This window comes from Meriones unguiculatus, chromosome 4, assembly GCF_030254825.1.
Source record: "Meriones unguiculatus strain TT.TT164.6M chromosome 4, Bangor_MerUng_6.1, whole genome shotgun sequence".
Classification (NCBI taxonomy): Eukaryota; Metazoa; Chordata; class Mammalia; order Rodentia; family Muridae; genus Meriones; species Meriones unguiculatus.
Genome location: NC_083352.1, coordinates 26904791 through 26930313, shown reverse-complemented (window position 1 = coordinate 26930313; position 25523 = coordinate 26904791). Strand labels below are relative to the sequence as shown.

Below are 25523 nucleotides of genomic sequence, written 5' to 3'. Positions count from 1 at the left end.
GAAAGCCTCCTCCCCGAGGAAGTTATCGTGGTACCTGAAGATGCTATGAAAGCTTCCAGGGGAGAGAAGCAACCATCCAGTCCTGTGATGCCTACGAACAAAACCCAGCATGGCACAATATCCCCAAGGGCACAAGAGTGGCCTACAAACCTTGGTGGTATCCAACAGCTCTCTAGACTGAAGGCCCATTCACCAAGAGGGAAATTATGCCTGGTACCGGAAACCCAGATAACTACTCAGGGATAGTGAAGTCATGGGTCTTGGAAGAGAACCAACAACTGCCACTTTTCTAGGTCAGCGCCATTCCTAGCTACATGCTAAATATTTATTCTTATACCCACTGATAGGTATAGGTCTCACAACCTATTTATAAAAAGAAAATGTCTTCTTACAACAGACAGAGAAAACCACAACCAATCAAAACACAGAGAACAAGCGGCTGTGTGGAGCCCAGATTAACTGCTACATTTACAACACAACTCCTGCACCTAAGGCTGAGGGATCATAGTGGAAGAGAGGACAGAAGGATTGAAGGGACCATAGGACCAGGACGTTTGCTGTGAGATCTCAACTCCTAAAAATGTCAGAGAGGCCACACCCACGAAGACTCACTGACACACCGCTGCCTAAACAAAACCCGAACAAGGATGGTGACAAATAAACATGGTGACGCGGAAGAAAGAAATCTCATGGACTCTCAACTCTAGACAAAGAACTACAGGCAATGAAGGAACAGTGAAGCCATGAAAAATAGTCTTCTCAGGCAAAGGGCCCCCAGATTGTTTAATTGTTTAATGAGTGGTCAGCCCTGAAATTGTATTCAAAAAGTAACTTTAGACAGACTGAGGATGTTGAATACTTACATACATATATATATATGTATGTATATACACATATAAACATATATGTATATGAATACACACACCACCACCAACACAAACTAAATGAATCAAGGCCATAATTTGAGAGTGCAAGATGGAGGAAGGTGGTATATGAAGAGTAGGAGGGAAGGAAAAGAAGTGGGGGGAATGACATAATTATATTTTATTTCAAAAACAAAACAAAACAAAAAAAACAGAAAGAAGAATATGGTTTGGTAGGCTGTTTTGTATTTTGCTTGCTGACTTAGAATCACCTGGGGAAGACTCCCTGGGCATGCCTGTGAGGGATGGTGTAGCTTACGTTAATTAAGGTAGAAGAGCCATCCTAAATGTGTCATTCCGAGGGCTTGTTCCTCTGCAAGGAGAAAACTGGTTGAGCACCTGCTTCATTGCACTCTTCCTAGGGATGCAGCAGGGCCAGCTGCCTCAAACTCCGGCTGTCCCCTTGACTGTCCTGACACAGTGGACTGCAGACTTGAACTGTCATCCCAAACAAACCCTTCCTCCCCGAGACTGCTTTCACCAGGGCTTGTTTTTCTCTGTCTGTCACAGCAGCAGAAAAAGGTAACTGAGTATACCTGTGACTATACTTGTGAAGGTAAAGGGAGGCCGAGTGCCAGGGAGGCTGAGGCAGCCTGGGCTACACAGTGGGGTCCTGTCTCAAAACCAAAAGCAAACAAAAACTGAAAATGGGGTTACAAGAAATGAGGACTCTGTTACACATTTGGCCTCATGAGGTGGAAGTTCTGCTGCAAAGACACTGGCAGCCATAACAGACATGTTGGCTGAGGTTCTCTTGCTTCAGGCTCTTGAACAAAAAAAAATCACAAACCAATGACACGGTCTTCTGTGGTAGCACTGTGGGCTGACTCAACCCAGCCAGCCTCCCTTGCGCGTGTGCAAACACCCATCATTATTTCTAGACCATGGCTTCCCCCTATCTTTTACATCCATTTAATCTTTTTCACTCAATATAGTCCCATGATTGCCTTTCTTATGGGACCAAATACTTGAAGTAAGTCAAGTACTTTATTGAGTTTGGCTCAATAATATAGCACAAAGAAATAAGAAATAAGAAAAACATCAGGCAAAAATAGCTGAGTAACATGGTAGACATTTGTGGTACCTGTTCCCCACTGAGCCATAGCAACAACCCTGTGACAGATTTGTAGAATCAGATTACAGGAATTTTCTAAGAGGTCTCCTAGGAAATCTCCCTCTGGATTCTGTTTGGCTTCTCGGTCCTTGTGACCTCTGTGGAAAGAACTGAGAGGAAACAAAGTACCGTGCAGAAAGATGTCCATTATTGTTGCTGTAGTTATTATCAATTTGCGTGTGCTTGCATGCACATACACGCCCAAGGAGGTCAGTTAGTGTCAGATTCCCCTGCGGCTAGAGCTACAGGTACTTTTGGGCCATCCAATGTGGATGCTTGAAAACAAACTCCAATCTTTCGAGACAGCAATGTGTGCTCCCAGCCACTGAGCACCTTTCTCCAGCTCAATTTTATTACAGAGTAAATGGAGCACTTTCAAGGGGTGTGGCCAATCGCCAAAGGAACCATTATAGAGGACATACTGTCATTGGGTGAGATTGGACAAAGGCCACGCCTGTGCTAACTTGTGTTCTAACCTATTTCTAGTCTCTAGAACAGACAGCTTTTCTGAAGGGGTGGGTTTCCCCTCCCTTTACCTGAAGACCTGAAGCCAGGAAGACGTTAATGTAGAGACACAACTCAGATTCCGGCCTTCTGACTAGAAACCACAGTCACAGTTTCAGTTTCTGGTCTTAAAAACTGCTAATTATGAAGTGGGGAGGGGTCCACCCTCAACAGCCTTCAAGCAGGTTATCTACGTAGCTACCTAATAGTTTGGAGAAAAAAAAAAATAAAGACACGAGGAACAGAAAGGTTAAGAAGTAAGGACATGAAAGGCAGAAAGAAACACAATGTTAGTATCTCTATTGTGAACTCCAGATAGAGAAAAATGAGAGGACAATACACTCCAGGAACCAATGAAGAGCCTAGAAATACGGCTTAGAGGTTAAGAGCACTGGCTGCTCTTACAGAGGACTAGTGTTCAGGTCCCTGCACTCACATAGCAGCTGACAACTATCTGTGACCCCAATCTCAAGGGTTCTCGCGCCTTTTTTTGGCTTTTTTTTTTTTTTTTTTTTTTTTTGGCATTCTGTATATACCCAGTGTGCATAGATGGACACGTAGGCAAAATACCCGGGCACACAGAATAAAATAAATAACATATTTTAAAAATAAACAGTATTTGGGATTGGTGGCTCTTTTTGTTCAGATGCACGAGCAGCTTTTCCAGAGACCTCGGTTCAATCCCCAGTGTGAGAAATAATCAACTATGAGTCACATCTATGAATACTATAAAACTTGTGTTTAGGACAAAGAATTAAAATCTTTTTATCTTTCCCCACCTTGTAAGACTTTTATGAAAATATTTCAGTCCTTCAGATACAGAAAAATACAAAACAATGTTTTGTTTACACAAAACTGCTCTTTTATTGTGAGAATCTGATGGCCTCACGAAGTGACCCTTCCCCTTTCTCCATTTCCTGTTCTTTTCAGACTAGCCAACCGAGTAAGTCTGTGAGATGGGACTTCAAGGAAGAGACACAACCACTAAGTTAGAATAAACACCAAACTCACTTCCCATCTTTTGTGTATTCACTTTTCTGAGCATCCCCGCTTGATCAAGAATAGTTTGCCTTGCCCAGACACTTCCGCTGGAATGGTAGTTTCTTCCTTTGCCTCTCAAAAGCATCTGTAACACCGGCACCCACACTGCAGCTCCCAACTGGTTCTAATTCCAATCCCAGGGGACCTAACGCCCTCCTCGGCCCTCCTGGAGTACTGCAGACAAACGGTGCAGACATGCCTGCAGGGAAAAACACCCGTGAACACAAATAAAATTTCCCCTAAATGAAAGGAATGAAAAAGTCACCCAATGCCAAACAGCATCAAAAGGGGGGGGGGGGAAACCCTGCAGATTTAAACGACATGAGGAACTTTTCAAAGCAGCTTCGGCTACAAGAAGGAGATTAATGGACTTTTTTAACGACTGGGGCTGGGGGAAGAGCTTAGAACCCGCAGCAAACGCTAATTAGGACGGCTTCCCACGCGCATCCCGGGCCAGGGGGCACAGCACCGCTAACACGGCAGGCTGCCCACGCCCGCTGCCCGCCGCCGCCGCCCTCCTGAGCCCGCGCACGCTCCCGCGCACCGCGCCTGCGCGGCGTGACGACGCCGCACGCTCCCGGAAGTAGGAGGCGTCGGGCTGAGTTTGTGTGGCCGCCGCCGCGGGAACGCGAGCGCGGTAGTTTTTCGAAGGGAAGAGAGGCGGCGGGCGTCTGCGGCCACCTCCCGGCGCGAGGGGAGGCATGGAGGACGAGCGGGGCGGGCAGCGCGGCGGCGGCGGCGGCGACGCGGCTCAGCAGAAGACCCCGCGGCCGGAGAGCGAGGAGTCCCGGCCGCTGAGCGCCGAGGTGAGGGTGCCCGCGCGGGGCTGCCTCGCCCGCCGACCCCCCTGCCCCGGCGTCCCCGTCGGGGCGAGCAGCCTCTGCTCGAGGGAGGAGGGCGGGCGGGAAGTTCCAAGTGAGAATTCTGCGTAAACATTCGGCCTGCGCGGGCGCGCTGCCGTTCCATCAGCCCCGCGGCGCTGATTGGCCGGGTCAGCTCCCACCCCACCCCCAGGGAGCCGCTCCGAGCCGCCTCGGGGTGCTCCCCTTCCCAGACGGAGGGGACCCTCGCCCTGCCTCTCGCCCGTCCCCTGCAGTCTCCCCCAGAACTCAGCCACCACCGGCTCGCTAAGTAATTTGGCACCCCGCTGGCACATCCTCCAGACAGCGACAGGATCGTGAGACGGTTCCCAGGACTGACTTGCTCCTCTTGGCTGGATTAGCGTTGGCTAGCGCCGCGGGTGGTGAAGGAGATGCTGGGAGCCGTAGCTTTTTCCTAATAGGCGTTGGGCACTGGAAATCCGGGGTGTTCGCAGGGCCAGAGAGATGGCTCTAGCCATGAAAGGCTAGACTCAAAACCAAACTGTCAGAAAAGTGGATGTCCGAAAGGGGCCCGCCTTTGTTCTTTCCGTGTCCACCTTCGTGTAGTAGCCAGGATAGCCTTTAGAATATTTTTTAAATGAAAAATGTGTCAATAAATGCCACGTGTGTGCACGTGTCTGCAAAGACCTGAAGTCAGATAAGGATCCTGAGGATCCTCTTGGAAGAAACAGAAATTGCTTTAATGGCTAAGCTGTCTCTCAAGTCTCCAGATAATCTTTTAGCAGTCTGAGTGTGTCTGGTTTGCTCCATTCATTCCGTTCCTTCCTCGGGTTGCCCCTGCCACCTTTGCTCATTTCATACTGCACATCTTTGCTGTCCACTCTGGCTGCCTTTTATAGTGGAGGGTTTCCTTCCTTAAGGATCTTGTGCTCCCCTTGTCCCCAGCATGCTTCTCTGGATTTTTAGTTTTATCTTATCCCCTTTGTTAAGTTGGTACTTAGGAAGCCTGAAGAAGCTTCCCTTGCTCTCCCTGGAAAGATGCCCCGTTCCTTCTAATTGAACATCTTGGTCAATAACATCATTTGAGTCTGTTTTACAGCTATTTTGGGAAGCTTCTTTTTATAAGAGAAGTCAATATTGTCTTTCAAAGTCCTGAAACTTTGAAATAGACTGCTTTGAAGACCTGGGTCTGTGTTTACATTAATTTTAGTGGCTATTTTGTGTTAAAACCTTTTTGTTAAGTACTCTTTATATATATATATATATATATATATATACATATATACATATATACACATATATATATACATATATATACGTATATATATATAATTTTTTCCTTGACTTCAGCCACACAAAGTTTTTTGTTGTTTTTGAGATTTAGCTAATACATTTTTTTAAATTTATTTTTTTAATTTATTCATTTTTTACATCCTGATGATAGCCCCCTCATCTCATGCAGGTCTTCCCCCCCCATTCTCCTCCCCTAGTCCTTAGAAAGGGGGCCCCCTTTTCCCCTACCAACTGATCCCAGCCTATCAAGTCTGGCTGCATCCGCTTCCTCTGTGCCCTGACTAGACGACCCCAACAGGGGGAAGTGACCCAGGAGCAGGCAACAGAATCCATGTCAGAGACAGCCCCTCATCTCCTTACTGGGGACCCACATGGAGACTGAGGTGCCTATAGGCTACATCTGAGCAGGGGCTTTAGTAAATTTCAGTCAATCTAATTTCGGTGGTTGATGTCAACCAGTAGAAGGAAAGAAGAAACACATTAAAATGTTTGGACATTTTTGTTTCAGTATGCAGATGCAAAGGCTTTTCTTTATGTAAATAGGTAGTGCATAGTTTTTGACAACAAGATGGTAGAAACAGATTCTATTTAGAAATAGTTGCTTTCTGGTTACTTTATAAAACTTGGAAACAGTAAGTTGTGCTCATTTATAAAAGGCTTTCAAAGATGAAGATAGAACCCCCTTCTCAATAGAAAAAGAACAGCAGTTTTTTGAGATACTCATATTTTTGTTCAGCAAAGTGTGCACACCCATTCCTTAAGTTCCATACTAAAGCACTTCTCAGCTATAGAGCATTAATGTAGAAGTTCATGATCCTTTCCCAAATGTAAAAGGATGTCTTATTAGTAATGATAGAAACCACACATATACGTAATTGGGTGCATGAAAATTATAGAATGTCCAGGTTCTATGAAAATGAGTTTCTTATCTCGCCAGTCCTGATTGTCAAGAAGTAAACTTCTTGACAGTTCTAAAAACATAGGTTATATATGTAGCATTTCTTTAGAAATTAGTGTATTTGTGCTTTAGGTCTGCCTATGAGGAAAATAGAATGGAGTCATGTGACAGAAAAGGCAACACGGTAGATTTGAATAATGGATATAATATGTGGCCTAAATTGTGAGCTTTGAAACAGAATGCGTTTGTTTGCTTCAAGTACTAGGAAGTTTTAGTACTGGACTAACATCTGTTTTCATTTAGGGCAGGTCCTATTAACTTTGTGAAGTGAAGCCAGGCTAAGAAGTCCTCAGGAAGTCATGGATTCATAAATGCACAATGATGTAAAAGGTCACTTAAATGGCCTATTTCTAAGTTTGGGGACATTGTTTGTTAAAGAGCTTGTTTTTATCTGATGATCATAAGTAAAATCACCGTTTATTAGTAGCTAGCCTCCTGTATACACAATCTCGTCCTTTGAACAAATGCTACCTAAATACTGTTTACCATCACCAAATATCATCTAGGACAATTATATTTGCATAGGTGAGGAAACTGCAGATCAGAGGCAAATAACCCAAGGCCATGCTGCTAGTAAAATGGTCAGCTGAGGCTCTGTACTGTCATTGCTCTGACTCTTTTACCTGTCCTCTTTTTACTTAGCTTCATTGCCTCTAAGGAATCTCATGACTCAGAATAGAGTGGAGCCAATTATATTGGAAACACATCTATCATCTTTCTGCCCTCCTCTGCTGGCGCCAAGGGGAGACCTTTCATTGTACACGTAGCCTGGAAATCCCGTAGGAGTTTGCATCTTTAAACATTTTTTTGCACTAATTATAAATTACTTCTCTTCCCTTTTTCATAGAAAAAGCAGCGATGTCGACTTGACGGCAAAGAAACAAATGGATCTAAGTTTATTACCTCCAATGGAAGTGACTTCAGTGACCCAGTTTACAAAGAGATTGCTTTGGCAAATGGTTGTATTAACAGAATGAGTAAGGAGGAACTCAGAGCTAAACTTTCAGAATTTAAGCTTGAAACAAGGTAATTGAAACTAACTTGTAACATGTTACTTGAAGCATATTCCAGAATAACTTTCCAGTTACAGAAGTAGTAAAAAAAAAAAAAAAAACAAATGATAATAGAGTAAAAATTTGCTTCTATGAGATAATTCAAATCACAACTGTAATTTACATTCTTTGGCATGCAGCTCTAGTGCTGTCCTTTAGATGACAAAAGGAGATCTCCAAATGAGAGTTTGTGACTCTTAGAAATATCCCATCAGTGTCTAGGTGTATAGGCATGGCTGCTGTAGCAGATATGTCTACTTAGTGTTTACTTCTTATACAAGGTCTGGTGTAGTGTGAGCTGGTCTTGAAGACACAGCCCTCCTCTGCCTCCTGGGTGCAGTATTACAGGCTTGATTCACATGCTTTACAGTCCTTCATCTAGTTGACATGGGAGAGGGTATTTTTTTTTTTTTTTTTTTTGCTTATAGTTTTATAAAGGAGGTTTGTCTGGGATCAGGTAGCTAACATTCACTTACAATCAGTCCCTTTGTTTTAGTTTCTGAAGTAACTGATAGTGTCCATCACGTTTCCTGTATTGAGTGAGAAAGCGTAGCTCAGTGAACCCTTCTGTCTTCTGAGAAACACACACCTAAGTTTTCCAAACCATTTTCTAGCCCTGTCACTACTTTTCTGAAGTTTGAGGTATGTGGCAAGCAGGGCTTTTAGCACCCAAAAACATGCATAGTGTTTGATAAACATCAAGAAAAACCTGACTATACATAATAGTTGAAAACGTTATTTCCAGGCAGACAGAATCCTTATCCCTTCTAAGTGATGGCCTCTGCTTGTTTTCAGACAGAACTGTGCTACTTTTCAAGGGAGCACCTACCTGTTTTTCCCTCCGGGTTGTCTCTATCATAGTGTGTATGCAGAGTTTTTATTTTCTCTCCATTCTTTCCGTTACTAAAGTACAACCTGCAGCCTATAGAAGATTGAATGAGAGAAATGTTTGTTTTTCCCAGGTGTGAATGTCAGTTGCTTGCATGCAAGCTAGAGGTCTAGATGTGTGTTTACACATTTATTCAACAAGCCTGTGTTGAACTCGTAAGCAACACACTAGACATTGACATTATATAAAGGTAAATACAGTCCCAGTCCCCCACTCTGCAAATCTCATTATTGTGAAAACACACAAAGGTCACAATTGGAGTGGTCAGGTACAAAGCTGTCTGTCCCAGGAATTCAAAAGTATGACATTTAAATTATGCCAAATAGGAAAAGGAAGGTAGATTCAGGCAAAAAACAAAACAAGAAAACCTTGTAATTTCTGTTCTATTTGTTTTTGGTCATATGTTCTTGTCTTTATTGTACAATCACACTTAAAAGAATTTAAAGCGTGCCACATATTCAGGCTACGGCACATAGTGACATAATTATGATCATAGCTTATGGTGTTTCAGTGTGCTGTGGGGAGAAGCAATGTTTGACAGTGATACCAAAATGATAAGTAGAGGCAAAGTGAAGGAACCCTTTGCTGAAGTCTGCTTTTACCTTGTGACAGAGGAAGCTACTGGTGATTACTTACACAAGAGATTGAATTAATGCCCACATCTTTTTTGTTTTATTTTTATTTATTTATTTATTTACTTTTTTCAAGATAGTCTCTCAACATAACCCTGGCTGTCCTGGAACTCTCTCTGTAAACCAGGCTGGCTTCAATCCCACAGATACTCACATGTGCCTTGCTGGGATTCAAGGTGTGTGCCACCACTACCCGGCTTCATGCTCAGTTAAGTGAGGTAAAGCAGTGTATACTTCAGGCTGTGATAATGGTGGCCTCTGCCACAGTCCAAGAAGCTAAGAGAAGCTGTAGTAGATTGAGGACAGCCTGGTTCAGAGAGCTTGGGGAGACAGAGCTGGGAAACATGGTGTTTTGATATGGAGGGGCAAGGCTGATGTTAGAGGGGAGAGACTTTACCCTGGGCAGCTAGTTCAGTGTTTGTGCCACCATCATGTTTGCACTGCCATTTCTTTAGTGAAACAATAAATAAATGAAATGAGAAAAAAGAATAAAAATAATTTAAAGTAGTCACATCTCACAGGTGACTCAGTATATTAATATGAAAAGGATTGAGGGACTGAGGGACATTTCTAGGTTTTGATAATGTGTAAAGAAAACACTAAAATACTCCAGCACTCAGGAGGCTGCAGAAACAGGATCTCCACTTATAAGGCCAGGCTGGTCTACATAGTTCCAGGACAGCCAGGGTTACATAGTGAGACAAAAAAAGAAAACAAACTAAAATATTTTGTCTTAAAACAATCAACTGGTTGATTATCGTTTTCATAATTTGGATTATTGTTTTCATAGGTTGGATTCTTACTCCATGCTTCAGTGGTAGTTTAGAAAGGAAAACTACTTAAAACATGGAAGTTTTAAGTCACTGATTGGCGATATGACTGAGAAATCGAGCAACCTAGGTTTAATCAGACTCTTACTGAGTATTGTAGTGTTCTCTCAATTATTTTCTAAGTAGCTACATTCAGTTTTAGAGCCATAATGCTTTCATACCCTTAAGATCTTTTTTTGTAGTCATCTAACCCTTTAATCCAGAAGAAAGAGTGCAGTGTTTTCAATTCATCTGAATTTTTTACCCAGCATTACAGCTTGTCCTGTTCGCTTCAGTTTTTATATCATCTATGTCTTAACACATAGGGCAGTGCTGTGTGTGTGCAAGGATATAGCTTGAAATACTAGGTATTTCAATACAAGTGAAGAAAACACTTGTCTTTGCAGGAAGATTTTATTGTGTTAAATGTTTTGTTTTTATTAGCTCTTTGCTATCTTGGCTTTGAGTTTTTCTTTTCTCACATTTGTTTTAGCTAGCATTTGTTAGTTATGCTGTGGCCGCAACTGTGCAACCCAGCACCAGCAGTCAGGAGTTGTGACCTTGACTGTAACATTTACCCAATTGTATGTTTTGTAGAGGAGTCAAGGATGTTCTAAAGAAGCGACTGAAGAACTATTACAAGAAGCAGAAGCTGATGCTGAAAGAAAGCAATTGTGTGGACAGTTACTATGACTACATTTGTATTATTGACTTTGAAGCTACTTGTGAAGAGGGAAATCCAGCTGAGTTCATACATGAAATTATTGAGTTTCCTGTTGTTCTCTTGAATACACACACCTTAGAAATCGTAAGTGAATTGCTGTATTTCCATTTTATTCTTAGTAGCAACTGTTCTGGTTTCATTATTGATCTGGGAGCTCTTTTTTGCCATTTTAGCTAGAAATAGAATATTAAAGGAGATTTTTGCCTGTTGCTGTGAGCTCTGTGTCAACATGATTAATAGAAAAACCATAATGAAGCAATTGCAGAGTATATTTAGGGACATAACAAATAAAATGGGAAAAAATGCTCTGGTGCCTGGTGCTGGTCCCAGAGAAAAGAATCTAGAGCTATGAGAGGCCCTGCACTTTGGAGGCAGAGGCAGGTAGAGCTAACCTGGTCTACATAGTGAGCTCTAGGCCAACCAAGGCTATATAGTGAAACCTTGTCCCAAACAAAACAAAACTCCCAAATAATAATTAAGGTATAAACAATATATTGAGACCTCACAGACTTCTATAGACTTTGTGTGTTTAAAATTCTTATTAGGAAAAACCTGGTAAATGAACACTTAACTTTAGAAATTAAAATGTTCTTTGCTGTTCTTTTACTTTTCTTCTTTTTACAGTTTTCATTAAACTTCTGCTTAACAGATTGTTGCATGGTAAGATCGGAGTGTACTAAGAATTTGTTCTTATTCCTGGAGAGAAGGCTCAGTTGTTAAGATCACTGGCTGTTCTTCAAGAGGATCCAGGTTCTATTCCTAGCATCCACAAGGCAGCTATCAACTGTCTGTAACTAGTTTTAGAGAGTCCAGCACCCTCTTCTGCATACATGCAGACAGAACACTCATATAAAAGTACCCCTCCCTTCAATTTAGAAAAATATTTTGTTCTTGGATAGTATGAACATTTGCCACTCTTAATTTTTAAACTTTTTGGGGGCTGGAGAGAGTATTTACTGCCATTTGGTTTCTAGGCCCCTTATCAGTTACCTGACAACTGATTGTAACTCCAGCTCCAGGAGATCCGACGCCTTCTTCTGGCTTCTGTAGGCACTTGCACTTATGTGTGTTTATGTGCACACAGACACTGTCTACACACATGCACATAGAAGAAAAATAACTATAAGATTTTTTTTAACTTTTTTCCACAAAAAATTATTCCTTACTTTTTATCTATATTTAGTTGAGATTAACAATTGCTACCTTTAAATCTTGAGGATTTGAAATTGGTTTAATTTTCAAAAATAACTCCAGTGGGCCCTGGTTTGGGGAAGCAGTGTTCAACTGGAGGAAAAAGCAGTTTCCTTAAAGCTGATAAAGTTCCCAGAGTTGGGATCATAAACTTGAAAACCAACATGAAAGCTTAAGAAATGCTACACAATTGGTGTTCTTTTAAATTACTATACATCACATTAAGTTTGGCTTTTGGTATTTAGTTTTCTTGAATGCTTTTATGAAATGAACAAGAGCTGGTTTCCTACAACTGAAGCCTTATTTGCAAAGAATGTATTGTTTTTTGCAACCCACTATTGTAAAGTTAAACTGTGTCAGTACGCTTAATGGTCTTGAAGTAGTATAAACAAGATGACCAACATTTTATATGACAAGAAAAAGCTCTGATTTGAAGGTTTGCTTTCAGACACCTGCTAACTTGCTGTTTTTTAAGACTCAAAATAAGCTATGTCTTTACATTTAAATATCAGAGGGCTTTTTGTTGGGATTTTCCTTAGAAAAGTCTGAAATATCTGCCGTGAACAGCTATATAGTTCTGCAGTGGCTGTATTTGTTGTGCATGTCTGTCACTGCACTCACTTACAGCACTTTCACTTCTCTCCTTCCCCTGCAGGAAGATACGTTTCAGCAGTATGTGAGGCCAGAGGTCAATGCGCAGCTTTCAGATTTCTGCATCAGCCTTACTGGAATTACTCAGGTATGTTTTAATTTCTGTTAGTTTTAGTGGTTGTTTATTTCAAATTGGAAATCCTTAAATCACTGATTTACTTTGTGGGTAGTTTAAAAAATATTCTTATAAGCAATTTAATGTGCTATTTTCCTTGCTTGGTAAAAGTCTTAACATACTGTAATTAAAACCACCACCACAACAAAAGGGGCTGTAGAGATGGTTCAGTGGTTCAGAGCACTGGCTGTTTTGATAGACTGTGTGGGTTTGATTACAAGCACCCGCATGGAGGTTCACTGTAGACCCAGGATCCAGTGCCCTCTTCTGGCCTTTATAGGCACCGAGCACACACAGAGTACACATGAACACAAAAATACCCATACACATAGAATTAAAAGGGAATTTTTTAAAAAACCATAATAAAATATAACAATGGTAAAGCCTTTTTTTTTTTTTTTTTAACAAAAAGCTTTAGAGCTGATGCAGCGCTGTGTGCATAGTCTCGCATGCTAAGGGGGTAGAAGCACAATTCTGAGGTGAGAGGCAGTCTTGAACACAGATGTTTGAGGTTAGCTTGGGCAGCACTGGTAGACCCTTACCTCAGAAACAACAGTCAAAGCCAAAGAGCTAGCTCTATGCTTGGTAACATTTTTGTTACTTACCCACTAAAGTTGTAATGATGCCACCAGTATCTCAGTTTTAAATGGAGCGTTAGGCTAAGTGTCGTGTGCTATACTCACTGACAGGCTTTAAAATGTGTCTGTTTACAGTTGGTTAATCTATGGGTTTTGCTTATGTTTTAATGTACAGGCCTTTGTTAATTTATTTGGTTCCTTCTTTAGTTTGTTCACTCTCTCCACACAAAGTTTAGGGCCCACTGTATATGTCAGGTCTAGTCAGTTTCTGCTTCCATTGTCTCTAAGTCAGGAGACCAAACAGAATAAGACAGTAGTCACAGTTTGGGTAAGAAGGGTGACAAGTCAGTACTTTATTAGGTTGTGTTGATATTCCTACAGAGGGCTTACATTAATCTTAGAAGGAGAGATACGTCGTTGTTTTGATGAACTTGGGCTGAATCTTGATAAGAAAATGGGTGAAAGGAAGGACTGGGCAGAGCTCAGTGTAGTTCAGGATGGCTCAAATCTATGGGCTCTTCAGAATGTTTGAGCTGGGCAGGAGCAAGCAAATCATAAAGGGTTCTATGCTCCTGAGGGCAAGTGTAAGGGACATGCAATGTGTCAGATTGACATTTTAGAAAGTCCAGCCCCATGGCAGTGTGGTATACTGTGCCATACACACTGCTGTAGCGTAGTGTAGTGTGGAGAAGTGTGAGATTTGAGATGGGGAGCATTCTTAGGAGCTGTCGCTTAGATGGAAGATTTGCCTGTTGTCTAAAGAATCAGTTTACCACAAAGAGCCACTGGGGTTGATCTTTGCTCTAGTTTGCTCTCCACTGCCATAATAAGCCCCACAACCAAAAGCAACTTGGGAGGAAAGGGTTTATTTCAGCTTATACTTTCAGATGATAGCCCGTCATTGTGATGGAATGCAGGGCAGGAATGGAAGAGACTCAGGAGGGATTTTGCTCACTGCCTCACTCACTAACTTGGTCTCTGGTTCATGCGCAGCTGGCTTTCTTACTCAGCAGGGTCCCTAGCCACCTGCCTAGGGATGGTTCTGCCCCCAGTGGCTCTGGCTGTTCTGCATCTGCAGTTAAGACACTTCCCCCACAGGCTAGTCTGATCCAGGGAATTCCTCAGTTGGGGTTCATTCTTCCCAGGTGACCTGTGTCAAATTGACAAAACCAGGATTTTCCTATGTCTTAAATTTAGGAGAATTGTATACTCCATTGAAAGCCATCCCTAAGTCTTGGCTATGAAATGATTTCTTAATTGTCTCAGGTGAACATTTAGGGGGCAAGTAGATCTAAGTCATAGAAATCACAGAAAGTTAAACAGTTCATACACTGTTTCCCTCCAGTTTATGTCTGGGTGTGTTGAAGGGCTACCGGCAGTAATTGCCCTAATCTCATTCTCCTTTTCTGTCTTCAGGATCAGGTAGACAGAGCTGATGCTTTCCCTCAGGTCCTGAGAAAAGTAATTGAATGGATGAAGTCAAAGGAATTAGGAACTAAGTACAAATACTGCATATTAACAGATGGGTGAGTAGGAAGTACTTTTAAAATTCTTTTTAACAACAAAGAGGCTCTTATTCGTTTAACTTCTAGAATGTCTACTGAGTATTTGTTATTATTTTCTAAAGCTCCCCAGGAGTCACTCCTCCGGAAAGAGTGTCTATTTTTTCCTCACATTCTTTCTCTAGTTAGTTTGAATTCTCAGGACAGAAGAAAGGAGGGAAAGCCACTATCACATCAAATCTATGACCAGAGACCCAATTTGATCCATACTCCTGTGCTGTGCTGAAACAGCTTGTCTGTATCCCGGTTTTCATCATGCCATTTGCTTGTGACCCTGTGTCCACCGTGGTATTTGCTTGTGACTGTGTGTCCACTTTGGCATTTGCTTGCGACCTTGTGCCCACTATGGCGTTTGCTTGTAACCATGTGTCCAGTGTTCTGACTTAACTCTCTGATGGGTGATCTTTTTGTAAGAAAGTTGGATTCCTTTCATTTTATTACCCCATTTTATTCCCCATAGTCTTCCGTAACACTTCCTATAGTGCCAAGCCCAGACTTCCTTGTTAAATGAAAAGGGAAATACAGCTGGATTTACAGATTACTCATCTGTAATCCCCCACTTGAGAGTTAGAGGCAGAAGGATCAGGGATTCGAGGTCAGCCTACATAGTGAATTTGAGGCAAGCCCGGGCTATATTTTGAGACCTTCTCTCAAAAATCTACTTAGGCCCTCTCCCTGAAAAAAGAAAAGGAAAAATGAAAGTGTACATAGGAAAGTCTGAAGGGTTGAAAAAAGGATTATGTTCATTGTTCCATAGTCACTCTGCCACAGAGGCATTAAAGGTGAAGGAAGACCATAAGCAGCTAGTGTTGTGGCTGATGCTGTGGTGATGTTCCCCATGTTAGAGGGCTGCTCATACAGAAGGGTTAGAGGTCTGCACGCACAACGGGAGGAGCACATGGAACATGCCAGCTCATCATCGGCTTTAGAAACTTGAAAGAATGTTGACAGGGCTCTCGAGAAATCTTACTGATTTTAAACATGGCAGAACTCCTGCTAACGTTGACGGTCGCTTCTTCAGGTCACCGTAGAGGTGGTTCTTTAGAATCTTAAAGTCCGGGACAGATCTGTGAAAATTGGTATGATGGTTTTTGTTTTTTGTTTGATTGTTTTTTAATTAGAGCAGTAGCAAAATTAGTAGCTGATGCCTCCAGAAATACTTGAGGCAGTCTGCTCACAGTTGGTGAGAAGCAGTAGGTGTTAAAAATCATGCGGCTGGTTATTCTCTGCAAGAAGTTTATTAGGAGGGAGGGGGAGCAGGACATGGGGGGAGAGAGAGAAAAGGGAAGGGTTGAGGGGGGCGCCCCAGGAGAGAGAGAGAGAGAGAGAGAATGTAAGGGTGTAAGAGACAGAGAGTAAGAGTGTAAGAGAGAGAAAGAGAGTGTAAGAGAGAGACCACTTGTCGGGGTCGGCCCTTTAAGGGGCAAGGTAACCACACCTTCCATGTGTGGCCACCTGGCTGGCAACACATGATGACATCATAGGTTGCTGGGTAACCCAGGAGCAGGTTGTGTTCCAAAATAACTAACATTCCTCCCTTTTTCTATAATTAAAAAATGGGGATCTTGGGCTGCTTTTTATAAGGTAAGTTAAAGTATATAAATTTAGGCTCATTGGAAGCAGCTCTTAATTGTCATGCAAGGGTTTGAGAGAGAGAATTATAGCAACAAAATGGTCAGAGTGCAAGGTTAAGAGTAAGGGAAGCCTCTGCCCTGGAAAATTTAGGGTAGAGGGTTGTCAATAGAGTTGCCAGCCATGCAAGGCAGCAGGTAGGGGCTGCGGAACTCTGGGAGAACCTGGAGCTGCTTGTCCTAGTCCTGAAGCATGTCATTTCAGCCTTTTGTTAACAACAGGTGAATAACAGGGGTAGATTCTCTTCTGGCTACTTCCTGCTGACACTGGGGGTGCTGTAGGGAGGTCAAAAGGCTGAAATGTTGGCCAAGTCCAGGAAGAATAGGCTGTTTTGATGCTTTCCAGGGTCTGTGAGAACATCCATGGCTGGGAGGGAAGGTGCAGGTCCAGCTTGTTGGAAGTCTGTGAGGTCGGAGTTGAACATCTGTAGCTTGTTGGGAGTCCATGAGGTCAGAGTTGAACACCTGTAGCTGCTTTGGCGCTGTTGTGGGTATAGTAAACATCTCTGTCTGGCCAGACACTGAAACACATATATAGGCAAAGATAAAATTGAGTAGGTTATGGAGAAAATCCTGTAGGTATACATTGAAAACTTTTGGGAGAGCAAACAGGAACAGTACTTATCTGGAGTCCAGTTGACCTGAGAGGTGGATTTAGGTGGACTTTCTGCAGCTTACAAGAACTACTTTTAAGTTTTAAGAAGGAGATAAAACTTTAGGCATGTTAGTATTACAATTGTACTGTGCACTGTAGAAAAAGGCAGTAGACATACATATTTGTGTTAATAGCATAAGTATTTTTTAAGGTGAGCTCTGAAAAGGCAAAAGCCTTTTATGAAGTAAAAGGGAAATTCACTTGATCTTAACTTTTAGTATAATCATACACATTACGGAGACTTACAATCTTGAGCTTAGAACCATAATAGTTCTATAGTGATATAATAGTGATATAGTGGAATGTTTTTTTGTATCAGAGTCAGATTAATAAATTAGAGCCCTGTTGATAAAGGTCAAAACTCTGGACAGTCAATACAACAGTAACATAACAGGAGGAAATATTAAGCCTTTTTACCTACTCTGGACAGTCAGTACAACAGTAGCATAACAACAGGAGGAAATATTAAGCCTTTTTACCTATTTATGATACCTTAAATCACCTTAGACCTTGTAACCTTTATAACTTGCATTTACCATCCTTAAAACATTTTTTAGACCCTCAAACATTTATAAGTTGCATTACCAACCTTAAGACACATTTTTAGACTCTCAAACATGTATAACTTACGTTTACCAACCTTAAGACACTTTTTAAGACTCTCAAATACGTATAACTTGTATTAATTAACCTTAAGACAGCTCTCAAATATGTCTTTTGACAGGGACCTTTGTATTTAGTTATTTATCATGAGACATGGTTGAGACTGCTATGAACATTTATTGTCCTTTAACTAAAGGGATGGTAAAAGGTTTCATTTAGGCCTGTTTCTTGAGTCTGGACTGTGTCTAGGCCTGAAAATAGCAGCTCTAGGACTTAGGCTTAAGGCCTGGTCTCCTGCATATGAAGAGAACTGGGAAGGCACCTGAAGTCTCCCAACATAGAAGTTGGCAATATGACCATGGGACCTCATTCTGAGGCCAAAAACAGACCTGTGCGAGAGCTGTGGAGGTTGCAAAGTCAAGGAGCCATTCATCCTCCGCCAGGCCAACGAGCTAGAAGGCTGGAAGTGTCTATAGCTCTTGTGCTGGTTGAACTTCCATGGCTGGGCACAGAGGACAAGCCTGCTTGGGAGCATTTTGACTTCCAGAGGCCAGTTTGCCAGCAGCCAGCTTTGGCATGTCAGCAGCGGGACCAGCATCCACTTGGCTGCATTTGAAAACGTCACCTGGCAAAACGGACTTTTGGCTATGCAAACTTCTTGCTATTTTGCGGGAACAGCAGCAGCTTCGGAATGCAGCTAGGGCTAGAGCCCTTTGGGGTGGCTCACTATTTTTACCAACTCCTATATGGTGACTCAATGACCATCCTCAGCTGTTTATTAAAAATTGCAGTGAGACCATGTTTGCATCTGCAGGACTATAAAAATGTATGCATGAAATGACTATTAACCTGCATTTGTTAACCATTAAATATTAGGACTTTAGGTTTTGTCCTTGCTAAGTTAGGACCTTAAAAGTCATGAATATAATTTATTGAAGTGAGAGCACAAGAGTTTTTACATGATTTAGTATATAAAAGTTTATAGCTTGTAATAGTCTAAGGCTATACTACAGATTAATAACATCATTTTTGGAGAATAAGACCAAGCCAACGCACCAAAGTTAAAAATCCTGAGGCTGGTTAAACCTGTATTCTCTGCAAGAAGTTTATTAGGAGGGAGGGGGGAGCAGGACGTGGGAAGAGAGAGAGAAAAGGAAAGGGGCAAGGGGGGCACCCCAAGAGAGAGAGAGAATGTAAGGGAGTAAGAGTGTAAGAGAGAGTAAGAGAGAGAGAGAGACCACTTGTCCGGTCGGCCCTTTAAGGGGCAAGGTAACCACGCCTTCCAGGTGTGGCCACCTGGCTGGCAACACATGATGACATCATAGGTTGCTGGGTAACCCAGGAGCAGGTTGTGTTCCAAAATACTAACAGTAGGATCCCAGGGGGCAGCTGTTTTTCATTTTATAGTAACTGAGGGGAGGAGTTGTAAAATTTCCCCCTGATGATTCCAGTTGCTTCTGTTTTGAAAAGCCACATTCGAATTAACCCAATCTCCATGTTGCACACTACTGAACCTGGTTTGGCTTTAGTTTGAGATAAGGGCTCTCACTTTGTCACTTGGCTGGTCTGTGTGCGGCAGGATTAAGGATCTTGCAGTGTGCCCTGTAGCACTGACCTTAACAGTGAGAGCAGTGGTAAATTTGATCTAACATGTAATCCCAGCAATTACACAGAAGAACTCAGCAAGGTGGAGGTTGGCCAAGAATCAGAATCACAAAAGCAATCAAGATAAGCCTAGTAAGAGTTAGTTTGTGAAGAAAACACTGCAATTTTTTTTTTTTCTTTCTAACGCTTAAAAGTATTTTCTAGCAATCAAGGTTAACTTCCTAAGCTTGGTATTTTGTGTGAATATGAGAAAGTTAATGTTAGTAAAGCACAAACAGAACCACTTAAAATATTGTTTGTAGTAATAATATGTAGCATTTGCTTTTAATACTTTTCTCTTTTCTTAAGTTCCTGGGATATGAGTAAGTTCTTAAACATCCAGTGCCAACTCAGCAGACTCAAGTACCCTCCTTTTGCTAAGAAGTGGATCAATATTCGAAAGTCATACGGAAACTTTTATAAGGTAAAAAGTTTTACTTTTTATGATGCTGTTTATCATGTGTCCTCTATTTTGCATATGTGTTCTGCTGTGATTTTGTATAGGTATTAAATTTTTTTAGGTTTTTAATTTTTTTTTATGTGAACCAGTGTTTTGCCTGTGTATTTATGTGCAGCATCTGTACATCTCCTGCCCATAGAGGAGAAGATGGTGTCAGATCCACTGGAATTAGAGATGGTTGTGGACTACCACAGGATGGGTGCTGGGAACCCATCCTGGGTGCAAGAGCAACAAGTGCTCCTAACAGCTGAGCCATCCCTCTGTCCCCGGCAGGTTTTTTTGTTTGGTTTGTTTTGTTTTTTAAGGTGTTTTTCACATGAAAGAAGCCATCTAATTCTTTGGTTTTACAATCTCGCTTTTGTTCAGATTAGAAGTACATTCCCCTCCCTGTCTTATATTCTCGTGTAATGCATTACCTTTAACGGGCAGAGATGCATACATAGATTGCTTGTGGAACAAATGCTATGGGATTTTATTTCATTTTGGTTTTGTATGGTACGAGGAATTGAACCCAGGGCCTCATGTCCGCTGGGCAAGCACTGTATGCCTAAGCTGTCTCCACTCATTTTTAACTTTATTTTGACCATACTTAACATTCATGAGTAGTATGACTTTTAAAGTAATACTTTAAGATGTGGAGAAATGTACATTTCCTGTCACAGTTCTCATCAGAACTGGTTCTTGTTCTAAAATAATTTTTTTAACTTTAAAAAGCTGTTTCTTCACATATTTACCTTTGTACTTTTTCAGTTGCTTGTTCGTGCTTATGCCGTATTTGAATTTTTCTTGTGACATACCTCTGGAGTTCCTACAGTGAAGGATGCTTCAGCTCTGTTAACACCCTTGTCCCAGAATGCCCATCCCACTCTGCATCTTTATAGTCAATCATTTTTCGATGCTTATGGCTGGTGACCATGGAGACTACTCACAAAACCTGTCTCTATCGATTGCTCTTTGTATCATTAGGAGGCAGGAGCTCACTGCCTACGTAGCTCATGCTGAGCTGGAACTCTGGCAGAGTGCTGAGGTTGCAGGCCTGTGTACCACCCCTGGCTGGCAGAAAGTCTCCTTTACTCACCAGTCAAACCGTGACGCTTCTCAGAACTCAAATAGTCTGTGGCTCTCAGGATTACTGTCTTGGAGCCATTAATCTTACAATTTTAACTTGAGCGTTTTCTTTGCTTTCTATCGTGTCTCATAATCTGTGTCATCATCTTTCTCCTTTTACATCTTTTGGAAAAGTGTGTCCTAAAGTACTTTGATTTTTTTTTTTTTTTTTTTTGAGACAGGGTTTCTCTGTGTAGCCTTGGCTGTCCTGGACTCACTTTGTAGACCAGGCTGGCCTCAAACTTACAGAGATCCATCTGCCTCTTCAATTGCTGGGATTACAGGCATGTGCCTCCCTGCCTAACTAGTAATTCAATTTTCTTCTTAAGTACTTTTTCTTAAAACACTTTATTAAAAATACATTTGGCAGCCGCAGGGCAAGGCAGGGAGTGTTATTTGTTGGTTTATTTGCTCTAGTTTAGTGTTCTTCTGGACAGTGCTGCTATAAACACTCTTAAATATGTCTTTTGGTACCTTTATGTATTCACTTCCTTGGGCTATAAACCTGGCGTTGGAACTGATGGTCACGGGCTATGTGCATCATTGACATTGCTAGGTAACACAAGGACAGTTTTCCAAAGGGCTTCTTCTATTCTTCTGCCTTGTTAGTTTTCTTGTCACATTTTAGAAATTAAAAAGACTTTTTTTTTTTTTTTAGCGTTACAGAAAATTCAAAACCAAAAGGTGGGCCATGACTCAGCTCCAGCCCATGTAAATTCAGTCAGCCTTGCCTAAGTGATGCCCTCACTCATCTTCTTTACTATTTTGAATCAGAAAACAGCAACTCATCACCCTAGATCATTGAGAATTGATTTGGGCAAAGCTTGCTGGAAAGTTCTTCCTTTTCCACTACACCTACTCAACATCACCCATGTTTTAATTCATTCCCCACTGGTCAATACCTTCGTTAGGACTGGAAGATGGGCATCCAGCTCTCTAGCCTAAGGGCACGCTGGCCCACACTTATGTCCATGAAATATGATTCTTTGCCCAGCTATTGTCATTGATGGTTTCGCAGGGTTTGGTCGTCTGTCCTGGGCATGTGCTCTGTCAGCGTGTACATCAGTCTGAGTGCTCTGGCTCTCAGTTTCCACTGAGAAGTCACATGTTACTCTAGTGGACCCGTTCATATGTGACTTGCTCTTTCCCCCTGCAGCTTTCAGTATCCTTTCCTTGTTCTGTACACTGAAGTGTTTCAGTTACTCAAGTGCCATGGGGAGTTTCTTTTCTGGTCCAGTGTATTTGGTGTTCTGTATGCCTTTTGAACCTGATGGGTATCTCTTAGGAAAATCTTCAGAGATTTTGTTTAAAATGTTTTCTGTGCCTTTGACCTACGTTTATTCTTCTTTCTTTGCACCTATTACTTGTAGGTTTGCTCTTTTCATAATCTCCCATTCCCAATTTCCTCGATATTTTGTGTCTGAGTTTTTTGTTTCTTTGGGTTTTTGTTTTGTTGTTCTGTTTTAATTTGTTATTTTCTTTGATTAGCTTTTCTTTTTACTATGACATTATGACCTGAAATTCTCTCTTCTACTTCAGCTTTTCCCCTGAGCTTTTTATTTTGACTTACTGAGCTTTTCATTTCAAATTTTATGTATTTTTTCCTTTGGTCTTTTAGAGTCAGGATCTTACTAATATAGCTCTGGCTGTCTAGGAACTCACTTTGTAGACTAGGCGGGCCTTGAACTCACAGAGATAGATCTACCTGCCTCTGCCTCCAGAGCGTTCATGTCCATGTTCCACCACACCTGACATTGACTTTTCTTTGGTCATTTCTGTTCTTCTATTAGATTCTATTTTGATGTCTTGGATTATTTTTATTATATCATTCAACTGTTTGTTTTCCTGGTCTTCATTCAGCCATTTACTCATTTCCTTGTTAAGGTTCTTGAGCATATTCATAATTGCTCTTAAAGCTTTTGTGTCTTAGCTAAATTGCTTTTCTCAGGGAAAACTAGAATAGGGGTGCCAGCTTACGATTTTTTTTTTTTTTTTTCAATTTAAATGTTCAGAGTAGCTAAATTACTTACTAGGCTGTTTGTTTTCCAGGTTCCCAGAAGCCAAACCAAACTGACCATAATGCTTGAAAAATTAGGAATGGATTATGATGGGCGGCCTCACAGTGGTCTTGATGACTCTAAGAACATTGCTAGAATAGCAGTTCGTATGCTGCAGGATGGATGTGATCTCCGAATCAATGAAAGACTACATGGAGGACAGTTGATGAGCGTGTCCTCTTCTTTACCAATAGAGGGCGCCCCAGCTCCACAGATGCCACATAGTAGAAAGTAACTGCATTTTTCTCTGGATCAGTTGCTACAAAGAAAAAGTAGATGAATGACTCTGAGTTAGTGAGCCTTCAAGCACCTTAAACATTTGCAAGCTTACTACAATTTCAACTAGATGAGTACATATGCAAACATTTTGTAGGAGGACACATGGAATTCTTTGCCACCAGCACTTTTGATATGAGCAGTATTTGTTACACAGTAACCATTCCTGCTTAGAACTGAATTTTTTAAGATGTCCAAGTTGTGTTCCTTCGGTTTTAAAATGAGAAGTCTTACTGCTTCATTCCTTGAATGTCATGTCTTTACTGATAATTGAAATCTGAAATGAGTTTTTATATTACCACCATTAAATTAAATTTGGCTTTGGAAATGAGGAAAGAGTTAAAAGGTAGTGTTTATATTCCCATTGAACTTTATGTAAAACATGGTCCTTTTAATATTTTAAGTTTGTGGGTGAAGGTGAGGGGTTATGGTTGAAGGTTGTATTCCAGGAATGCCATGTAGGTAACAGATTCTACAAGTGTTCAAGTTCTGTACTTCAAATGGCGTCATGTTTGTGTATAACCTACAACCAAATGGTTGTATTGTTTATAGAATAATGACAAGAGCAAAAGTCTACGAGTTGGTATAGACACAACTACAGTAGGCCTCACTACGTAGCACGTGGATAAGTTGCTCAGCCAGCACCACCTGGAGGCAAACCAAGGACCCGAGACGGTGGCAGGGACAGTTGTCCTGTGCACCGCACATTCTGGTCCGTTCAGCGTAGTGCTTGCTACTACGCTGACAAAATTCGGGTATTTTTGGCACAATTTCTGCATACATTCAGGCCAGGTAGTGGTTTCTAAAGGTCCCTACCACCAAGCTTGACAGTCTAGTTTACTGGACTGAGAGAATCAACTCAAGGATAGCCTACGACCCTCTGCATGCACACCACTAGAATTCACCCACACATACACACACATGGGCATCCACAACAGGTGAGCAATTTATCATAAAGTATACCAGGACACATCTGCCAGTTTCATCTCGTAACTGGAAACCTTGTCATAAGTTATAGGGTCTAGTTAGAAGTCCAGTTCCTGATGAGACTGACGAATTACAAGAGCCAGCCTGGTGGCACAAATAATTCCAGTACTTAGGCGTAAAGCAAAGGTGACTCTGAAGCCACCCTGACAAAAAGTGTCAGTAGAAAGTAAGAGTGAAATTATGAAGGCTGTAATGTACAAGTCAGTGGGTGTTTTTGAAGTTTTGTTCATTGGCTTCGCTCTTCATTGGGAATGTATTTGCCCCACTTTGAAACTGACCGACAGCTCACAATGAACACTGACATTTGTTTGGTGCTGTGAGGTTAAATGTTTTGTGCTATAGTTAGTAAAGTACCTGGCTTGTCTTAGTCAGTGACCAATATATTGGAAAATATTTACTGTTTCTAAAATCAAGCTGTACTTTGGAGATAATGATGCAAAACTATCTAGAGGCTAAAAGTGTGGACTTTTGTATTAAAACCCCTCTCAAGCTTTTCATGAACTAATTTCATCAACGTTGCTTGTTTTTTGTTGTTGTTGTTTGTTTGTTAACCTTTTATAATGATTGTGATGCCACATTATTTCTGTGGTTAATCGAGATTTCGTAATGTTTTCCAACCCTGTGCGTGGGAGAAAAGATAGTTAATATCCTTAAGTGGCATGAGAATTTACTACATACAGGCTTGTGGATTTCTTGAGCCAGTGAGCTTCTGCTTAGAAGCAGAGGGATGGAAAATAGCACATCATTGTAAGTGACAGCTGCCAGGAGGCCCACTCACCAGGCTTACTGCTTACTCTTCAGGTGATTTTCCCACATAAGCCGTGTTGACATAGGGGCAGGTTCATGCCCTGGAAAAATAATTGCTTGTCACCCGATTGCGTAGTTGCTACTGAATAGCTGAAACTACAGTTGGAAAATTGGAGAATAGTAGGAAGTACTAACGCCTTCCTGGTTTTTTATTTTTTTGTGTGTTTTGTTTTTTAATCAGGATGTTTAAATTTCTTCCTGACAATTAAGCAAGTACTTCCCCCCCCCCCCCTTTTTTTTAAAGAATCATAATAATGCTGGATGGTAGTGACACAAGCCTTTAATTCCAGAATTTGGGAGGCAGAAGCAGACTTTTAGATTAAGGCCAGCCTGGTCTACAGAGCACTTAGGACAGCCAGGCTACACAGAGAAACCCTGTCTCAAAAAAATAATAAATAAATAAATAATTTTAAAATTCAACAATGCAAGTTTTTAAGAT

At 41.5% G+C, this 25523-nt stretch overlaps 1 protein-coding gene across 1 annotated transcript; it reads left to right on the top strand.

The window, feature by feature from the left end:
* The first annotated feature begins 4166 nt into the window (after window positions 1–4166).
* On the top strand, window positions 4167–24782 carry Eri1 (exoribonuclease 1). Its single transcript, XM_060381614.1, has 7 exons — window positions 4167–4388; window positions 7502–7680; window positions 10634–10844; window positions 12607–12690; window positions 14712–14821; window positions 19700–19814; window positions 23007–24782. The coding sequence occupies exons 1-7, from the start codon at window positions 4284–4286 to the stop codon at window positions 23247–23249; spliced, it is 1047 nt and encodes a 348-aa protein (XP_060237597.1). The 5' UTR covers window positions 4167–4283; the 3' UTR covers window positions 23250–24782.
* The last annotated feature ends 741 nt before the right edge of the window (window positions 24783–25523 follow it).

Coding starts and splice junctions, on each gene's coding strand:
- Eri1 (XM_060381614.1), top strand. CDS start 4,284: ATGGAGGACGAGCGGGGCGGGCAGCGCGGCGGCGGCGGCGGCGACGCG. Junction 4,389..7,501: donor CCCGGCCGCTGAGCGCCGAG/GTGAGGGTGCCC, acceptor CCTTTTTCATAG/AAAAAGCAGCGATGTCGACT. Junction 14,822..19,699: donor TACTGCATATTAACAGATGG/GTGAGTAGGAAG, acceptor TCTTTTCTTAAG/TTCCTGGGATATGAGTAAGT.